Raw genomic sequence first — 20,553 nt, forward strand, 5'->3', positions numbered from 1 at the left:
GTCAGTAGCGAATGTGCGCTATTTAAGCTAAAGGTATCTGACACCTTCACTCTCACAGGGCTCCTCATATACCACACCCCAGGACCAGTGAGTGCATTCCAAGAGTCGCTATTATCAACCATTTCGTTACTAGCGCTTCAATCAGCCAATTTTAGTGTTTTTGATGATTTCAACCTTCACCTTGAGCGGCAAGACTCCCCCACTATATCAAAGTTTCTTGGTGACTTGGTGACCAGCTTCATCAACTAATTGTGGGACCCTCTCATCAGGCAGGTCATCTCCTCGATCCAGTTTTTACCAACATAGAGGATGTTGCAGCTGAATCCCCCAGTCCCCTTAGCTGGACTGACCACTTTCTGGTCTCGGTTTCAGTTAAGATCCCAGCTATTGGTAGGGAGTCTCTTCCTCCCTCCCTACAAAGGCGCCCATGGAACAGCCTAGATAAAGCCCAGTTTGAAGCCAGGCTTAACCACTCCTGCCCGGTTTGGTCGGGTAACATGGAAGAAGCAGACTTTGCTTATAGAGAGTGGATAAATAATTCTTTAGACCATTTAATCCCTATGAAACGCTCAAGACCTAGACGAGATGAGTCCCACCTCTGGTACTCGGAGACTCTCGCTGAAACAAAAAAACATTGCAAGCTGCTAGAGCGTATCTGGAGACGATCCTATGACCCCCTGGCCAAAACTAAGTTTAGAACGGCCACTAAAGCTTACCGTAAACTTATAAAGAAAACCAAAGCCACCTACTATACAAACCTGATTACCTCGAGCACTAATCGCTCCAAAACGATCTTTTCCTTGGTGAAAGATATGACCAAAGCCCCGGTAGGCACAGGCAACCTGATAGCGTCAGACGCACAGTGTGAAGAACTATCGCGTTTCTTTATTAATAAAGTCAAAGGGATATACGACTTATTACAACTGGATAACTCACCAGGGCTCCCCGATCCTGTTAGAGACAGTCTTGATCCCCCCTACTCCCTCCTGACCCTTCAACCCATAGAACAGCAAGGGATGGAACACTTAGCCCTTAGAGTTAAGTCAGGATCCCCGGACGATCCTATCAAACCGGAGCTGTTTAGATCACTTCATGACTCTGTCCTGCTGGAAGGGCCAGAGCTGATTAATCGATCTTTACAGCAAGCCGCTGTTCCTAAATCCTGGAAACATGCCAAAGTACTACCCCTCTTGAAAAAACCTACTCTGGATCCTGCAAGGCCAGACAGCTTCCGACCTATTTCGCTGCTCCCATATCTTGCGAAAGTGGCGGAAGCCCATGTCAATTCCATTCTGACTGCCCACTTGGAGTCCAATGGGATTCTTGATGAGTCCCAGAATGGCTTCCGCGCCAATCATAGTACGGAGCCTGCCCTGATAACAGTTACAGAACATCTAAGGGCCTCCCTGGACACGGGTGCAACCTCTATCCTGGTTCTGCTGGATTTGAGTGCGGCCTTTGACACGGTCTCCCACAAGATACTTCTGGAGCGACTGTGGGAGATTGGAGTCAGGGAAACGGCCCTGGATTGGTTTGCGTCATTTCTATCTGCCGCTCCTTCCAGGTGCATGCCCCGCCGTACTCATCCATCCTCTTGAATGCGGGGCGCCCAAGGGGTCTGCGCTCAGCCCTACATTGTTCAATGTGTACGTCCGCCCCCTGGCGATGATGGCTCGGGAACGTAAGATCCAGTTAACATCATATGCGGACGACACACAACCTATTTTCAACTTTGCTAATAACAATGTAGGGGACCAAACTAAATTCCAAGAAGACATTCTGGCGATTTCAAGGTGGCAATCTAACAACTATCTGCAGTTAAATGCCTCTAAAACAGAGGTACTCCTGATTGGCAATGGCATGCAGACTTGGGATGAGCACTGGTGGCCTCCTGCGCTGGGATCAGCACCTATACCCAAGGAGTCAGTAAAAAATCTGGGGGTGTTACTTGATAATTCACTCAACTTAGAGTCTCATGCCAAAAAAGTGGCAGGCACCTGCTACGGTCGTCTCCGCTCTCTTAAACCCATATTGGTTTTTTTTTAGCCTCCTATTCGCCAGATCATAGTCCAGGCATCAGTTCTATCTCACCTGGACTATTGTAATGCCCTCATGCTAGGCTCCAACATGACTACAATAAACAGGCTGCAAAGAGCACAGAACGCTGCTGCCCGCGTTCTATTTGCCCTTCCCAAAACCTGCCACACGTCCCCCATCCTCAAACGATTACATTGGCTCCCAATACAACAGCGCATTCAATTTAAAACCCTCTGCCTTACCCACAAAATCCTGTATAAAGCTGTCCCCCAAATTCTGCAGGGACTGTGCTCTTTTTATACTCCCACGCGTGCACTTCGCTCAGCGGACCTTTCTCTAGCTTGTACAGTCAGGATTCGAAAGAGTAGAGCCGGTGGCCGCTCCTTCAGGTTTTTGGCCCCTAAGCTCTGGAATTCTATTCCTTCTAAAGCTCGGGCCACTTCAAACCACCTGCAATTCCGAAAATTTATAAAAACTTGGCTGTTTGCATCCATCTAGCACTTCCTCTGCTGCACTAGCCTCTGGCATGTCCGTAAGCGCTGGGACGCCCCGTCGCTGGGGTAGCCATGCGCTATACAAGATAACATAACATAACATTTAATGTCACAATTGACTATTTTCTATCCTATCAGGAGACAGTAGTAGAGCCAGTAGGCAGATGGTAAACCAACATCTCCGTTTGTTATTTTAAGGACTGTGTGACTTGTATGCCCAATGGAAAATTTGAGATGTCATCAGTGATGTCACTGAGCATGTCACAAGTGATGTAATATGTGATGTCATCAGCAGTGCATTGCATGGGCACAAGTTAAAGTTAGGTCTACTGACTATTTCTATGGTTTTGTACGAGTGAAATCTCCAACTAACTATAACGCCCCTTAAACCTATGTTTTTTTCAGTGTGGGGTCCAACTAGCCCACTCAGTACATCCAGTAAGTGCCACAGTGGAGCTTGCCTCTGATTGGCTGCCAACACTTGTAACCAGAAAATGTTGACAGCAATCTTGTCACTTGGTATGAGGAGAAAGAAAAACGATTAAAAAAGAAGAAAAGGTGGCAGGGTAAAAGCACCCTGACCGCATAGGCCTGATCAGAGGGCCCTACAGGGCCAAAAGAGCATTTTTTGGGGGGGCTGGATTTTCACACCCAGCGTGACTCCGGCCGAAAATATTTTAAAAAATGAAGTGCGGGAGCCTCATGTATGTGGTGGTCCAGAAGGTGGCAGACCAAAGGGTCCATTAAGGGAACCATTGACTCCCATGCGTGCCACAGGATTAGGATATAAGAGCATGACCAAGGAGATGAGCGTGGTAGGGATTCCCAGTTTGATCAGAGCTTCTTTCAAGAAGGGCCACTCCAAGGGGTCAAACGTCTTTTCGGCATCCGTTAGGGTAACTAAAGCAGGTGTTTGGCAGGAGATTCTGTTGACCACTGCAAAGAGATGTGGGTGACATGTTGTTTGAAAGCTTTATAGAAAGCTCTCGTAAGGCCATCAAGGCCAGGGCCATTGGACCTGTCTAAAGAGTCGATCACCTGGGTGACCTCCTTGCAAAAAATCATCTTGCTAAAAAATTGTCATTGGCCATCAGTGGGCCAGACCAATGGCGATTTCCACCAAGTATTATGGGATCTCTGGTGCATTGTCAGGCATGCAGGATGTATAAAGGAGTTCATAATAGAATTGGGACTCTGCCAGAACATCTTCGCCAGCAAAAACAGAGGACTCGGCGATTAGGGTGGATTATCCGCACAAGAGTGCGGTCGGGTTCGCCCCCTCACCATAGCACGGAGCCCTAGTGTGTTTCCCTAGATATGCGATTTCCCTATCAGCCAGATCGCGAAATTCAGTCAACAATACTAAACGTCAATGGAGTTGGAGGTTTAAAAGCATTGCGGTTGGGAGAGGATATCTCATAGGATACTCAGATGCTTGGATATGCACACCCCACGGATATATGCTTTAAAGGCCTTCCAGAGGGTTGCCTGTTTGGAGACCATGCCCGAGTTCATTGTGAAGTAGTGGACGATGGAATGAAGGAGTTCGCTACAGAACACAGGATCATGTAGAGCCTAGTGATGGATACTCAAGGTGCGCTCTGACCTACATCCATAGGGGACCTGTAGGGTTAAGAGAACAGGGCTATGATCTGATAGAGTTTGCGGTAGAAGTTTTACCTTTGTAGTCCAGAGTGAAACATTAGCAGACAAGAACCAATAATTCAGCCATGTCAAAATATCAGGTGGGGCAGAGTAAAAGGTATAACCAGGTGTGGATGGCTGTTAAGCACATCAGCTATCCTGTAGAGCATAAGCGTCTGCAATATAAGGTAGAGTACTTCCCATGATTGGGGATAACCATTCAGCTGGGTACTAGAGTCAATGCTAGAGTATGTACCATGTTGAAATCCCCACCCAGAAGAGCAAAGTTGGCATCTGCATGTCCCATATGGGCATAAAACTCCTGAAAGAATTGTGGATACTGTGTTCGGGGCGTATATGTTGACTAATGGAACTCGTTTGTCAGTGAGGCTGCCTTGTAGGATTAAATAGCATCCATTTGGGTCCGAGTGACATTTATGGAGGGAATAGGGGCTACTTTTATGCATGAGGGGCAGAATCCACAGGAATAGGAGCCATGACAGGAGAAATAGCGGGGGGGGCCCCAAGTAGTCGCATATGATTGGGCGCCATTGGGTAGGAGACGTGTTTCCTGAAGGAAGGCGATGTCGCGACAGATATGAGAGGACTTGTTTGCCTTTACGTGGATTATTGATGCCATATATCTTTCATTTGAGGGAAGTAATGTCTATCACCTCTCCAGGCTCTTTCTGAGATGGCATTGAGTAAACAGGTGTGAAAAGAACAGCGCCATGTCATATGCTGGCATATAGTGTACCTGTTGTGCAAAGGGTAACAAACAAATACAAAACTGAAGAGAAAGCAGAAAGGGCCCACACCTATCCCCTCCCCACCCCCACTATATAGGAAAACATCCAATAAAGCCCCGAAAAGGAGAAACTAAGAACTAAACAATCCCAATGAGGCTACTGCAGTGTTCTCCATGGGGGAGAGTTGACGTGTTTGCTTGGTGTGGCCCGTTCCTAGAGGAATAGCTAAAACAGAAAGGGAGAATCAACCACATATAAACAGCATTTGTATGGAAAAAGTAATAAGAAGGCAATGATGAGCAAAGCATACTGTCTGGGGCAGTCCACAGGTGTTATGCAGAAGTAGTCCCTATTTGAGGGAGAATCCAAATACTGCAGGCCATATCAGCTCTAAGGGGACTAAGGAGCAGGAGTCGGTGATCCAGTACTTTGTAGCGTGTTCTGTCTAGAAGAGGAGGACTTGAAAGCAAAGTGTTTGCAAAAGTTGTTTGCCTCTGCTGGGTTGTCAAAGGAGCGAGGCTTCCCATTGACCTCAACTCATAGACAGGCAGGGTAGAGCATATCATATTTAAAGCCCAACTTGCGGAGAGAGTTCTTAACATCGCTGAATTTCCACCAGTTTCAAAACCTTCAAGGTGGGGAGTCATACCCAGGGTAAGGTTCCAGATTTCTCTTACCTGCTGGTGCTATTTGATGCTAATATGAGTTTTAAACCCCTAGTTGAGGGTAAGACTTGTGATTTGGTCAAGACCACGGGGACTGTAGCTAGCGTTGCACAGAGGTTGGGCTCATGGTGACTGGAACCTCTACTTAAGTATTTTAAGTCCAAGTGCATCTTCAAGGAGCTATATGACAGTGATGTATGGGGTTACATGACGGTCGATAAAATTTAACTCACAGAAAATACATGTTAAGGTTTATTCTGCTGGCTTTTTTTGTTCGTCAGAAACTTTGTTTTAGATACATTGGTGACCTTGTTGCTCTCAGACCCTTGCTGTGCTGTATCAAGATATAGACTGGGGAGGGATGCCAAATAAATAGACTGATTTTGTCTGATTGTCTGACCCTTGACAACATGCATCAAATCCCTTGGATTGCTTATATGAAGGCAGCTTTTACCAGCATGGGTTGGGTGAACATATACTGCAATTATTAGTCCCCGTACCCCCTGGAACTCAAAAGAGGGAGATACTTGTTTCTCAAAAGTCCCTTATTACAACATGAACACATAGAGCTTGTGAAACCCATTGTATAGGGGCATTTATTTTTAAAAACTGTTCAGGGTATGGAGCTTTCCTTTCACTCCTATCTAATGAAAGGGATAGATTTCTGTTGGTACGATTCAAAGTTAATGTTAGACCTGTCAGGCCTAGGGTGGTCTTCCCTATTTTTTTTCGCCTTGGCCTCATTTTTCCCACCTACTTTTTGTTGGCCTTAGGTCTCTGGGCACCTTCCCATTGTTTCCCAATGTTAAGGTGCAGGTGCTCTCTTCCCCTAAGATGGCTGCCACTGACCCCTGCTACTGCAGCGTGGTCTTTTTAGGCGCACTCTAGTAGCCAGGAGCTGGCTGGAACCCTTAAACAATGTAGCAATGCCAGCCTTCCAGCCTGCCCATAGCTAGAATGAGGGAAGCTCCTGGAACCTTCTAGAACTGGGGAGGTGACACCAACTGCCACTGCCCAACTTGCGGAGAGAGTTCTTAACATCGCTGAATTTCCACCAGTTTCAAAACCTTCAAGGTGGGGAGTCATACCCTGGGTAAGGTCCCAGATTTCTCTTACCTGCTGGTGCTATTTGATGCTAATATGAGTTTTAAACCCCTAGTTGAGGGTAAGACATGTGATTTGGTCAAGACCACGGGGACTGTAGCTAGCGTTGCACAGAGGTTGGGCTCATGGTGACTGGACCCTCTACTTAAGTATTTTAAGTCCAAGTGCATCTTCAAGGAGCTATATGACAGTAATGTAAGGGGTTACATGACGGTCGGTAAAATTTAACTCACAGAAAATACATGTTAAGGTTTATTCTGCTGGCTTTTTTTGTTCGTCAGAAACTTTGTTTTAGATATATTGGTGACCTTGTTGCTCTCAGACCCTTGCTGTGCTGTATCAAGATATAGACTGGGGAGGGATGCCAAATAAATAGACTGATTTTGTCTGATTGTCTGACCCTTGACAACATGCATCAAATCCCTTGGATTGCTTATATGAAGGCAGCTTTTACCAGCATGGGTTGGGTGAACATATACTGCAATTATTAGTCCCCGTACCCCCTGGAACTCAAAAGAGGGAGAGACTTGTTTCTCAAAAGTCCCTTATTACAACATGAACACATAGAGCTTGTGAAACCCATTGTATAGGGGCATTTATTTTTAAAAACTGTTCAGGGTATGGAGCTTTCCTTTCACTCCTATCTAATGAAAGGGATAGATTTCTGTTGGTACGATTCAAAGTTAATGTTAGACCTGTCAGGCCTAGGGTGGTCTTCCCTATTTTTTTTCGCCTTGGCCTCATTTTTCCCACCTACTTTTTGTTGGCCTTAGGTCTCTGGGCACCTTCCCATTGTTTCCCAATGTTAAGGTGCAGATGCTCTCTTCCCCTAAGATGGCTGCCACTGACCCCTGCTACTGCAGCGTGGTCTTTTTAGGCGCACTCTAGTAGCCAGGAGCTGGCTGGAACCCTTAAACAATGTAGCAATGCCAGCCTTCCAACCTGCCCATAGCTAGAATGAGGGAAGCTCCTGGAACCTTCTAGAACTGGGGAGGTGACACCAACTGCCACTGCCAACTGTCGCTATATAAGGAAAGGGAGGGAAACTTTCCAGTCAGAGCAGAGTAGAGAGTTGGGGCATCACTGACCTGGGGGACCCACGCAGGAGATTTAGCACTGGGAGTGACAGGGCTTAGGTGCTGCCTTCCAAGTAGAGTGAGGAACCCTGAACTAGCCCACTGATCTGGCCCGGCGGGAGGGGAACCCAGGGACCACCTGAAGTGACCTGCTGTCAAGCCTTCAACTCAAACCCCCACCCTCAAGAAACCAAGGAACTACAAACAAAGGGCGTCAGAACGAACACGCGCCAAGAAGAAGCTTTCCCGCGCTAATCAGGAATCTTGGGGGATCAACCAGGTACTGATCTGCCTGTCAAGCGCTCTACCCTCTCTGCGCCAACCCCCCCTGACTGAACTGCGCGCCTAAACCTGAAGTGACTTGGGCCACCTGAGAAGCGCTCTTCCCCCCCCCCAGCGCTAGAACGCTGACCTGCCTGATAGCTGTGACGGCTATTTTGCCTGCATTATCTATCCAGCGCTCGTCAACTGTGCCCCCACTGGGAAGCGCTTGAGGCCAGAGCCCCTGTCTGTCACGAAGCGCTGTGAAGCCAGAGCCCCTTTATGTCACCAAGCGCTGTGAGGCCAGAGCCCCTTACTGTCACGAAGCGCTAGGGTTGAGACTGCCCCCTCAGCGCTGGAAAGACTGAGCGCGCTGTGGAACTCACCGTCGCAGCCTGGCTCTCCCTGGGCCGGTGCTGCCTTCATCACCCCCTCGGCGGCCCCCGGGACCAGGAGAGGGCTGCCGCCACATTCCACAAAGCTGCTCCGGGCCCGAAGCTGTTGCCTCCCCTGTCACATGGTGAGGGGATGCCTGCCGCGTCACCAGCCGCGCCCCCTCCACCACTTCCTGCTGTCGAGCGTGAGGCCTACACGCCCCCGCAGGCTGCTCTGAAACCGGCAGCTGCTTGCGTGCCTCCTCCCTGTCTCCTAAGATTGGTCCTGGGCCCAGTGACACTCGGTAGGCCTGGGACCCGGGGCAGATCCCGCAGCAGCGCTCGACGAGAGCGAGATATCCCCTCCTGCTTGCTGCACCCGCGGGGCCTCGTGAAGCCCGGTTGCACCTCGCGACTGCCCCCCACAGTGCCAGACCAACGGAGAGCTCCCGAAGGAGCCCGAGCCCTCCTACACCAGTTGACCCGCCCCAAGGGCCCCGGAGGGCCGAAGATAGAAGGTAACCCCCAGGGGAGGAGGTGAGAAGGCCGGAGAAGGCCCCGAATTCGCCCCTCCCCCAGGGAACATCGTGGTTGGGCCCTGTTGGCCTTAGATGACTCTCGGTGGGGGAGAAGTTCCTGCGAGACTGCCAGGCCTCTGAACTGGGCCAAGACATTGGTTAACCCCTGCCTGGGGTCCAGACGAATGCCAGCTGGTGTAGGCCCTGATGCTTGGGTAATGGTGGTATAAGGAAGTGCTTTTGCTGAATACAGGGGTATCTGTGCCTTAATGAATGCCCAGTTCTCTCGCCTAATGAGCTGATGTTATGTTATGTTATGTTATTTATTTTCTTCTATAGCGCACGGCTACTCCAAAGGAGCATCTTGGCGCTTTAGCGAAGAGAACTTATGCAGAGTAACAAACATAACAACTATAAGCTGGAAAGAAAAAAGAAACCAAAAAGGAAAACCCTATACAGAAAAGAGCTTCACTGTGATGTCCATTAATCTTCACTGTGATGTCCATTAATACAGAATGAAACGTTTTACTCCTACTTAATGGACGGTTTACTCTTGTCCAAGGCAAAGTTTCCTGGATGCTTTTAGTCACTAAATGAGATGGTTGCTTACATGAAGAAATAGTTATTGATGATTGATGCAATGTTATTTGAATGTCTTTATAAAGATTTCCTTGCAGGTGCTGATTAGGAGCAAGGTTGTTGCCAAGCCCACGGTTATCTAATAATTAATATTTATTAATTTAAGTATTTATTGCCGAGTGATGAGACACATGTGCTTTTAGGGGAAACTAATAAGTTATTACTACTGTGAATTTTTGATTGCCCTGATTCTAATCTTATATAAAAGCTTATTAATTTGAATCAAACGTAACTGGTGTGGTCTATGTCCTTGTGTGCACTTATTGTCTCAGTGGATGCGTGTGCTGTGTAGTCACTTAACCTGGCTCATGCCAGGTAGGCACCTGGCATGAGCAGGTGCCTACCTGCTCATGCCAGGCTACACCCGGGGAACTGGTGACCTCAGTTCCTACATTTGGTGGCGAGCAGTGGGATCCAGGACCTGTGACTATACAGCACCCTCCAGTGGGACAGAGTGCGCTGCAATTAGACTGGACACCTATCGTGCCTACAACCTTTCTCAATTAACCCCTCCCACTGTTTAGCCTGTAGAGTGTGCAGAGACCTGTGTTGACCCAGTATTGTACCCAAGTCCTAATATCTTTCCTTGATTTTATCTGGATCTCCACCTGGCAAAATGGAGTTCCAGCTAGCCGATCTGGAGGAGTACACAGTGGTGCAGCTTAGGGAATTTTGTCAGGGGATGGGGGTGCCGGTTGGGCGGAGAGCCGCAAAGGAAGAACTCCGTACCGCCTTGAGGGCATGGGTAAGGGCCCACCCAGAGGAGAGAGGGGATGGGGAACAGGAGGGGCAGGTCACGCAAGGGGAGGCGGGCACTCCAGAAGACCCAGGCCTGCTCAACATTGATATGTCCGACAATGTGTTGCCAGGAAGACGTTCAGGCACAGGGAGTAGTGTATCTGGGGGGAGTGCGTCATCGCAGGAGTATGAGGACAGGAGGGAGGAGAGGCGATTGAAGTGGGAGCTTGCCAAACTAGAGCACGAGAGGGAAAGAGAAAGGGAAGATAAGAAGCTTGCTTTGGAAGAAAAAAAGTTAGCTATGGAGGAAAGGAAGTTGGCGCACGAGCTCCAGCTTAAAGAAATGGAGCTGCGAGCATTGCAATTGGGTGCGCCAGGAAGTCCCAATGGTGGCAGCATACAAGGGGTTAAACAGCAGCCCAGATTTTGGTTACCCAAGGAGGTGATCGCGAGCTACACACAGGGGGATGACATTGCTAGGTGGTTGGAGGCGTAGGAAGTGGCTTTGACCACCCATGGGGTGCCTGAGAAACACTGGGGAGGTGGCCTGTATCGTTATATACCTCCCAACGTCAGGGACACCCTCCTGTACTTGGATAAGGCAGACCAGTTCAGGTATTCCCCCATGAAGGAGGCACTCATTAAAAAGTTCGGCCTCAACCCTGAAAGGTATCGCCAAAAGTTCTGTGACAGCCATAAGCTGTCCACTCAGAATTGGGTGGATTTCTTTGACTATGCCCGTAAGGCTCTGGATGGTTGGGTGCGTGGCAGCGAGGTGCATGATTATGAGGGCCTGTACAATCTTTTTTTGAGAGAGCACCTCTTGGATATATGTTTTCCGGAGCTTCGCCAACATCTGGTGGACCGCAAGCTGACTGATCCCCGTGAGCTTGCGGAGGAGGCGGATACTTGGGTCAGCACCCGGGTGTCACACAAGGCCCCTGGGGGAGATGGCCCGAAAGGCGGACAGGGCGGCCCCCAGAAGAAAGAGGGGGAGATAAAAAGAAGGAGTTCTCACGAGGCCCACAAACTAGACAGTTTGAGAGAGGAGTAGGTGCCCCACCTCAGTCCAGTTCCCCAAAGCCCACTTACCCTGACAAGAGTCAGCAGCCAAAAATTGTCCGGTGCTATGAATGCGGGGAGGTTGGACACTACAAGGGAGATGCCCAGTGTCGCAAACGACCCCCAGCCCCCACAGGTGGCAAGAGTCCTGGGGTGGCTAGTGTAGCGCTTGGGATGGAGCTGCCCCTAGATAGGGTGGGGGAGTGGACAGGCCTGACCCTGGTTTCACTTGGGGATAGAGAGATGGTCCCAGTGACGCCCTTACCATGGAATACTGCTAAGTACCAGCAGAGGGTGAAGGTCAATGGGGAGGAGGTGGACGCTCTGAGGGACGCAGGTGCCAGCATGACCACTGTAGTGAGGCGGCTGGTGTCCCCTGAGCAAGTAGTACCTGATGTGTTCCATCCGGCTGTGTTGGCTGACGGCAGTCTGAGCTACTATCCCGTGGCTCAGGTTCCCTTTGAGTGGGGAGGAGTTCAAGGCCCGTTGAGGGTTGCGATAAGCCCTGCCTTGCCTGTGGACTGTCTGCTAGGAAACGACCTGGAACATACCACCTGGAAGGAAGTGGAATTTAAGGCCCACACTGAGATGCCGGGGTTACCAGGGTGGACTTGCGTGGTCACGCGGTCCATGGCTGCCCGGCAAGAAACTCAACTCGGGTTGGAGCCTGAGACAATGGCCCAACCCAATGCTGGTCCTGAAGGGGAGAATGGAGTGGAGAGCACACCCCGTGTGATGGATGGGGAGCCTGTGGAGGTACCCCCGGAGTCCGTGGTGGTGTATGTTGTTCCCGTGGAGGACTTGCCGACCCTTGCCGAGTGGCATGTGGAAGGAGGGCCTACCCGGGAGGAATTCTGTCGGGCGCAAAAGGAGTGCCCCACGCTTGAAGGCATGCGGCGACATGCCGAAGCCCAAGCGATTCATCAGGAGACCGGAAGTTTTCACGTATACCTGGAGAATGGCCTCCTTTACACTGAGCCTAAGGTTCCGGTGCATGGATCCTCGAGGGCCTTAGTGGTCCCCCAATGCTACCGGGCCTTCTTATTGGAATTGGAGCATGAGATTCCTTTAGCTGGACACCTGGGCCAGGACAAGGCCTTTGCAAGGCTAGTCCCACATTTTTATTAAGCATGAGCGCAAAATCCGCTCCGATCGCGGATTTTGCGGATTTTCTGTGAATCCGCGATCCGCGAACTCTCGCGGATTTACCGAAAATCCGCAATCCGCGATCGGAGCGGATTTTGCGGTCAAAAGTTCAGGCGAGCCTAATTAACGATGGCGCCGGCAAGCTGCCAGCGCCATCCTGCAATAGTTACTTAATTAGCTTCAACAGGAAGCTCTAATAGATAAGATACAGCAGGGGCTCGAGCGCCTGCTTTATTTTAACAGTTGGAGCTTCCTGTTGAAGCTAATTAAGTAACTATTGCAGGATGGCGCTGGCAGCTTGCCGGCGCCATCGTAAATTATTTCAACGGTGGTGTCTTTACTCTTCTTGAATAAATATGAAGGGCAGGGTTCATTCGGGCACGACGGTCCTGGCACAAAAAAATAAACCTCAACAGGAAACACTTGCAGATATCAATAAAGCATGTGCCCTAGTTGAAGCTTAAATTCAGTGACTCATTCATCAGCCCAAAAATTAATCTGCTGCTCTGATCGGTCTCTGCCCTTTTATACACACAAGAGGCATGCTCGCATGGACGCCCCGTCCGTTTGGCCCCGCCCACACACTCGAGGTGTGCACCGTCTTTCCGCCATTTACCCACTATGATGGACATTTCACTCAAGGGACCCCTGCGCACTTCGGCGCGATTGCATAGTAACACACACTTGGTCGCTGGAACTAGTTGAAGCGCAAATGCAGTGACTCATTCATCAGCCCAAAAAAAATCGTGAGCGTTGGGAGGCTGGGCAGATGTGCCTTCTTCCCAAATATACCATCGATAATCTGCTCTGATCGGTCTCTGACCTTTTAGACACACAAGAGGCATGTGCGCTCGCGTGGAAGCCCCGTCCGTTTGGCCCCGCCCACACACTCGATGAAGCCCCGCCCCCAAATCCGCAAATCCGCTAAATCCGCGGATTTTGCGGATCCACGATCCGTGGATCCGCTTAATCCGCGAATCGTGGATCCGCAAAATCCGCCCATGCTTAATTTTTATTGGCCCAGGATGAGAGTTGCCTCTGACACCTACTACAAGACCTGCAAGACTTGCCAGGCAAGTGGCAAGACGGGGACCAAAGTGAAGGCCCCTTTGGAACCACTCCCGGTGGTCGGGACCCCTTTTGAGCGGGTCGGTATCGACATCGTTGGGCCGTTAGATCCTCCGACCTCTGTGGGACACTGGTTCATCTTGGTGTTAGTGGACCACACCACTCGGTACCCAGAGGCTATTCCTCTGAGGACCATCACTGCACCTGTGGAATTACACATCTGTGTACCCATGATGTGGACACAGGGGACAGTCCGCCAGTAAAAACCAAGTCTTACCGGCTGTCTGAGAAAGTGAAAAACAGCATCCAGGGTGATGTGGCCAAAATGCTGGAGCTGGGGGTGATCGAACCCTCCAGCAGCCTGTGGACTAGTCCGGTCGTGTTGGTGCGGAAAGTGGCCCCACCGGGCACCACACCAGAACTTCGGTTCTGTGTGGACTATCGGGGATTGAACTCTGTCACCAAGACAGATGCTCACCCGATCCCACAGGCGGATAAGCTGATTGACCGTCTGGGAGCAGCCACGTACCTCAGCACCATCGACTTGACATCAGGGTACTGGCAGATTGCCATGGCCGATGGAGCGAAGGAGAAGACAGCGTTCTCCACCCCCGAGGGCCACTTCCAATTCAGAGTGATGCCCTTCGGGCTCAAGAATGCTCCGGCCACCTTCCAGCGGTTGGTGAACCAGGTGGTGTCTGGCCTGGAGTCCTTCTCAGCAGCAAACCTGGATGACATGGCTGTCTTCAGTAGCACCTGGGAGGACCATCTGCAGCATCTCCAGGAGGTGCTGCAGGCTCTGCAACGCGCTGGCCTCACCATCAAGGCTAGCAAGTGCCAGATTGGACAGGGATCTGTCATGTACCTCGGAAACCTGGTGGGCGGGGGTAAGGTGCAACCCCTCCGGCCAAAATTGAGACCATCCCAAACTGAGGTCCGAGCTTTCCTCGGCCTCACGGGATACTACCGCAGGTTCGTCAAGGGATATGGTACCATTGTAGCCCCCTTGACTGAGCTAACGTCCAAGAAGCAGCCCCGCAAGGTGACCTGGAAGGCTGCTTGCCAGGAGGCATTCGAAACACTGAAGCGCGCGATCTGCACAGCTCCGGTGCTGGCCACTCCTGACTTCCAGAAAGAATTCATCGTGCAAACGGATGTCTCAGAGCACGCGTAGGCGCTGTGCTTTCGCAACTCAACGACGACGGCCAGGACCAACCTGTGGCCTTCATCTCCAGAAGACTCCTCCCTCGGGAACGGCGATGGAGTACCATCGAGCGAGACGCCTTCGCTGTGGTCTGGGCCTTCAAGAAGTTGAGGTCATACCTTTTTGGCTCTCACTTCCTCATTCAAACCGACCACAGACCCCTTTGCTGGCTCATGCTGATGAGAGGCGAAAACCCCAAGTTGCTAAGGTGGTCCATTTCCCTACAGGGGATGGACTTTCGGGTGGAACATCGGCCCGGAGTTGACCACGCCAATGCTGACGGTCTCTCCCGGTTTTTCCGCCTTAGTGACAAGAACGCCCTAGAGGTTGGGTAGCTCTCCCCTCTTTCTGCAGGGGGGGATGCATGTTAGACCTGTCAGCCCTAGGGTGGTCTTCCCTATTTGTTTTCACCCTGGCCTCATTTTTCCCAGCTACTTTTTGTTGGCCTTAGGTCTCTGGGCACCTTCCCATTGTTTCCCAATGTTATGGTGCAGGTGCTCTCTTCCCCTAAGATGGCTACCACTGACCCCTGCTACTGCAGAGTGGTCTTTTTAGGTGCACTCTAGTAGCCCGGAGCTGGCTGGAACCCTTAAACAATGTAGCAATGCCAGCCTGCCAGCCTGCCCATAGCTAGAATGTGGGAAGCTCCTGGAACCTTCTAGAACAGGGGAGGTGACACCAACTGCCACTGCCAATTGCCAACTGTCGCTATATAAGAAAAGGGAGGGAAACTTTCCAGTCAGAGCAGAGTAGAGAGTTGGGGCATCACTGACCCGGGGGACCCACGCAGGAGATTTAGACGGTAGGGCCTAGTCAGGGGCATATGCCGCTGGTAGTGACAGGGCTTAGGTGCTGCCTTCCAAGTAGAGTGAGGAACCCTGAACTAGCCCACTGATCTGGCCCGGTGGGAGGGGAACCCAGGGACCACCTGAAGTGACCTGCCGTCAAGCCTTCAACTCAAACCCCCCCTCAAGAAACCAAGGAACTACAAAGAAAGGGAGTCAGAACCAACAAGCGCCAAGAAGAAGCTTTCCCGCGCTAACCAGGAATCTTGGGGGATCAACCAGGTACTGATCTGCCTGCCAAGCGCTCTCCCCTCTCTGCGCCAACCCCCCCTGACTGAACTGCGCGCCTAATCCTGAAGTGACTTGGGCCACCTGAGAAGCGCTCTTCCCCCCCCAGCGCTAGAACGCTGACCTGCCTGATAGCTGCAACGGCTATTTTCCCTGCATTATCTATCCAGCGCTCGTCAACTGTGCCCCCACTGGGAAGCGCTTGAGGCCAGAGCCCCTGTCTGTCACGAAGCGCTGTGAAGCCAGAGCCCCTTTATGTCACTAAGCGCTGTGAGGCCAGAGCCCCTTTCTGTCACGAAGCGCTAGGGTTGAGACTGCCCCCTCAGCGCTGGAAAGACTGAGCGCGCTGCGGAACTCACCGTCGCAGTCCAGCACTCCCTGGGCCGGTGCTGCCTTCATCACCCCCCCGGCGGCCCCCGGGACCAGGAGAGGGCCGCCGCCATATTCCACAAGGCCGCTCCTGGCCCGAAGCAGTTGCCTCCCCTGTCACATGGTGAGGGGACGCCTGCCGCGTCACTAGCCGTGCCCCCTCCACCACTGCCTGCTGTCGAGCGTGAGGCCTACACACCCCCGCAGGCTGCTCTGCAACCGGCAGCTGTGGGCGCACCTCCTCCCTGTCTCCTATGATTAGTCCTGGGCCCAGTGAGACTCGGTAGGCCTGGGACCCTGGGCAGATCCCGCAGCAGCGCTCGACGAGAGCGAGAGATCCCCTCCTGCTTGCTGCACCCGCGGGGCCTTGTGAAGCCCGGCTGTACCTCGCGACTGCCCCCCACAGTGCCAAACCACCGGAGAGCTCCCGAAGGAGCCCGAGCCCTCCTACACCAGTTGACCCACCGCAAGGGCCCCGGAGGGCTGAAGATAGAAGGTAACCCCCAGGGGAGGAGGGCGGAAGGCCGGAGAAGGCCCCGACTTCGCCCCTCCCCCGGGGAACATCGTGGTTGGGCCCTGTTGGACTTAGATGACTCTGGGTGGGGGAGAAGTTCCTGCAAGACTGCCAGGCCTCTGAACTGGGCCGAGACATTGGTTAACCCCTGCCTGGGGTCCAGACGAATGCCAGCTGGTGTAGGCCCTGATGCTAGGGTAATGGTTGTATAAGGAAGTGCTTTTGCTGATTACAGGGGTATCTGTGCCTTAATGAATGCCCAGTTCTCTCGCCTAATGAGCTGATGCCCAATCTTCACTGTGATGTCCATTAATACCGAATGAAATCTTTTACTCCTACTTAATGGACGGTTTACTCTTGTCCAAGGCAAAGTTTCCTGGATGCTATTAGTCACTAAATGAGATGGTTGCTTACATGAAGAAATGGTCATTGATGCTTGATGCAATGTTATTTGAATGTCTTTATAAAGATTTCCTTGCAGGTGCTGATTAGGAGCAAGGTTGTTGCCAAGCCCACGGTTATCTAATATTTAATATTTATTCATTTAAGTATTTATTGCAGAGTGATGAGACACATGTGCTTTTAAGGGAAACTAATAAGGTATTGCTACTGTGAATTTTTGATTGCCCTGATTCTAATCTTATATAAAAGCTTATTAATTTGAATCAAACGTAACTGGTGTGGTCTATGTCCTTGTGTACACTTATTGTCTCAGTGGATGCGTGTGCTGTGTAGTCACTTAACACCTGAACTTTCGGGTGCCAACCTGCTCGTGCCAGGCTACCCCCGGGGAACTGGTGACCCTAGTTCCTACAGTTAACGTGCTACATCATCTTTTGACCACATCTAGTGGTCAGTCTCTTTCAGGCACTTAGGGGCCTGTGGATGCAACAATATGTCTCCACAGGCTACCCTACATTTTGTTTTGCAAATATTTGAGCCTGCCTAGGAAGCAGTTCCTTTTCCCGTTACTGAAAGTTCTGAACTTCTCACATGGATACCTGGCACTTATGTATCTGCAGCGTCTGATGATCAAGCATTATCTTTTTGCTGTTTCATGCTTTCTACATGCTGCTTTGAGATCAATACAATCTAGACCTGAGTAACCTTGATGTGATGCATGAGATTATATAATGTATTGTGACTGTCGACACATTCGTATTTCTTTAAATAAAATGTTAAGCCCACTAGTTTTTACTATTTTATAAACATGTCATTTTATGTTCTTGTACGGTTGTGATTATAGCCGAATAAATATTTGTATGCTGACAATATGTATATATAGATGTATGCCATGTTACCTACTGGTGGATGCCAGTAGGTAGTTATAGTTTGGACAATTGGACCATGTTTCCATAGGAAATGGGTTTTGTAACTTGTTTATATCTTTGGCGTAGTTTGACGAATCTTCACTATAAGTGGGTGTGTGAGTGGCTTTATTGATGAGTAAGTGGTTGTGTGAGTACTTGTATGGGTCTGTGAGTGATTGTGTGGGTGTGTGAGTGGGTGAATGAGAGGTTATATAGGAGTGTGAGAGGGTGCTGAGTAGTTCTGTGGATAATGTCATTAGTGATGTCCTCAGTGATGTCACTGACCATGTCATGAGTGATGTAATATGTGAGGTAATAAACAGTGTATTGCGGGCCCGTAAGTTATAGTTAGATCAGATTTTGTATAAGTGGAATCTGAGCCTAACTATAACGTTTCTGTACCCTTTGTTTTTATAGTGAATAATAGATCTATCTATAGACTATCCACTCTCCATATTCACTTGAGCAACAAAAAATACCCAGAGACACTGCACGGCTTGAAATCTGAAGAGACAACCATTGCAAGAAGGACTGAGATTTAGGGATCCTTTGTTTGCTTATTTACATATATTTTTAAATCACCTACTAGCAGTTGCCATTAGGTAGGAGGACCCAAAACAACTTTTCCTCATGTAATTTCCCATAGGAATTTTGAACGTAACTATAGCCCGAACTCTGAATGGAATTACACCAAATTTGACAGAAAGCATGCTCTCGTAATTTGGTTTAAATCTGTTCAGTAGTTTTTAAGTAAAACAAATATATATGTATATATAGAGACGCAGTGGTTCTGCAGATCCGACAGTTCTCATAGTGAGATCTGATTGGCTGCCAACACTTCTACTAGAAAGTAGTGGGAGACATCTTGGGACTCAGGACTTGGCCTGACTCAAAAAAAAAACGTGAAAAAATGCAATTGGGCGGGGTAGGAATACTCTGACCCCCTAGGACTGGTTGCGGGGGGCCCCAGGTAACCGTGTCTGGGCAAAAATGTTTAGATTTAAAATTTTCTCTGATTTTCCAGAGGATCTGTGGCCAAATAAAAAAAAAAATAAACAAGTACAGTCTCCTGTGCTTGTTTTCTTTAATTCCCTGGGTGGGTAAGGTCCCATGTTTTTTTTTTTACAGAGTTTTATATAGCGCGAACTTGACCCGAATCGGGTATCAAAGCGCTTTACATAGCACCAGTTGTATTACTTGAGGGCACATCAATTTTTGTATATGCATATAGGTCAGGGGAGTACGTGGCCCACTTCCCAAGGATGAGCCGACCCTGATGTCCCCATTTCCTGGGGCCCAGCTTTATAAAATATTGAGAGGGCAGCACATAGGCCCCTTACCGTTTTCAGCCTCGGACTCCATCTTCTGGGGTACAGATAAAGGTAAGAAGGGTGAGGGGGCACGCAGACCCCCTCCCGGGCTGATTCAAGCCCTAGGGACCCCATTCCCAATGGCCCGGCACTGTTACTAATGGGGAGTAACTATACCTTGTGCCCTAAGGCAACTATAACTCGCAAGGTCACCATGCACCTCACATTTTACTTCACTTGTGACATCTTCTCTGATATTATTGATAATATCAGTGCAACATTTGCTGTCAAATTGCTGATGAGATAACAGTTCATGGCGGGGTTGAGTTATAATTACCTTAGGCACAAGTTATAGTTACTTGAGATAACTCTAGCTATAACTGCTGAATTTCTATGGTTTCTATGGTTTTGAGTGTGGAAAATCTGAACCTAACTTTAACCTCCCTATAACCTTTAGTTTTTAATGAATATATATACCCAATCTACCTTTACCTAAAGCTCTCCCATTTAGTAATAACTATTACCTGTTTTCCAGCCACTCACTCCCATCCCTCCCACGGGTAGTACAAAATTATAGTTGTATGTGTAGGGCAAAGATCTTGTTGTAAAGATAAGAGAGGTGGAGGCAGAGGTCTTCAGACAAAGGTTTTGAAATAAGCATTTTGCAGTATGTTTGTGAATAAGTTCCTGATTGACTCTGTTAATCACATGTATGAAATTTACTTTTTCTTCCAGTTAACACTCCAGCAGGAACTAACCATTGTACATTGTATGTATACTACCATCACTCAAAGGGAGGTGACAATGAGCAACATGTTGGTGACTGCTGACACTCTGGATAGCATCTTGACGGACTCGGTAAGCAACAGGTTCTCACCGACAGATGGTGATCGTTCATTCAGTCTTGGAAAACCTCAGAACCTTCAGGGCAAAGCAGAATTACTTCTGATCATTCAGCCAGAACTTTTGTATTCCAGATAGTTCCATCATGGTCTGCAGCCGGTATGGAAACTCGCAGTGATGCGATTGAATGGTTAATAGGGTTATACAGATGGCTCTCTCAAAGTATCTGAAAAATGTTGCACAGGATGATTAACTTGTAGCCACAATGGATGTGAGTAGAGAGCCTGGCAGACGTAGTGCATGGGAGACGCAATGGGGCACAAAAAAAACAAGATATTACTGACATGAAAAAGTC

The 20,553-nt window shown here is 49.6% G+C and overlaps 1 protein-coding gene across 1 annotated transcript in view; it reads left to right on the forward strand.

The window, feature by feature from the left end:
- The window catches only part of LOC144798065 (uncharacterized), a 104,176-nt gene extending 83,840 nt beyond the window's left edge, over positions 1-20,336 (forward strand). Inside the window, exon 5 of the mRNA XM_078668838.1 lies at positions 20,091-20,336. Within this exon, the coding sequence (XP_078524964.1) occupies positions 20,091-20,336 (246 nt within the window). The remainder of the gene's footprint in view (positions 1-20,090) is intronic.
- Positions 20,337-20,553: the final 217 nt, after the last annotated feature.

The sequence above is a fragment of the Lissotriton helveticus genome, chromosome 12 (genome assembly GCF_964261635.1).
Source record: "Lissotriton helveticus chromosome 12, aLisHel1.1, whole genome shotgun sequence".
Lineage (NCBI taxonomy): Eukaryota > Metazoa > Chordata > Amphibia > Caudata > Salamandridae > Lissotriton > Lissotriton helveticus.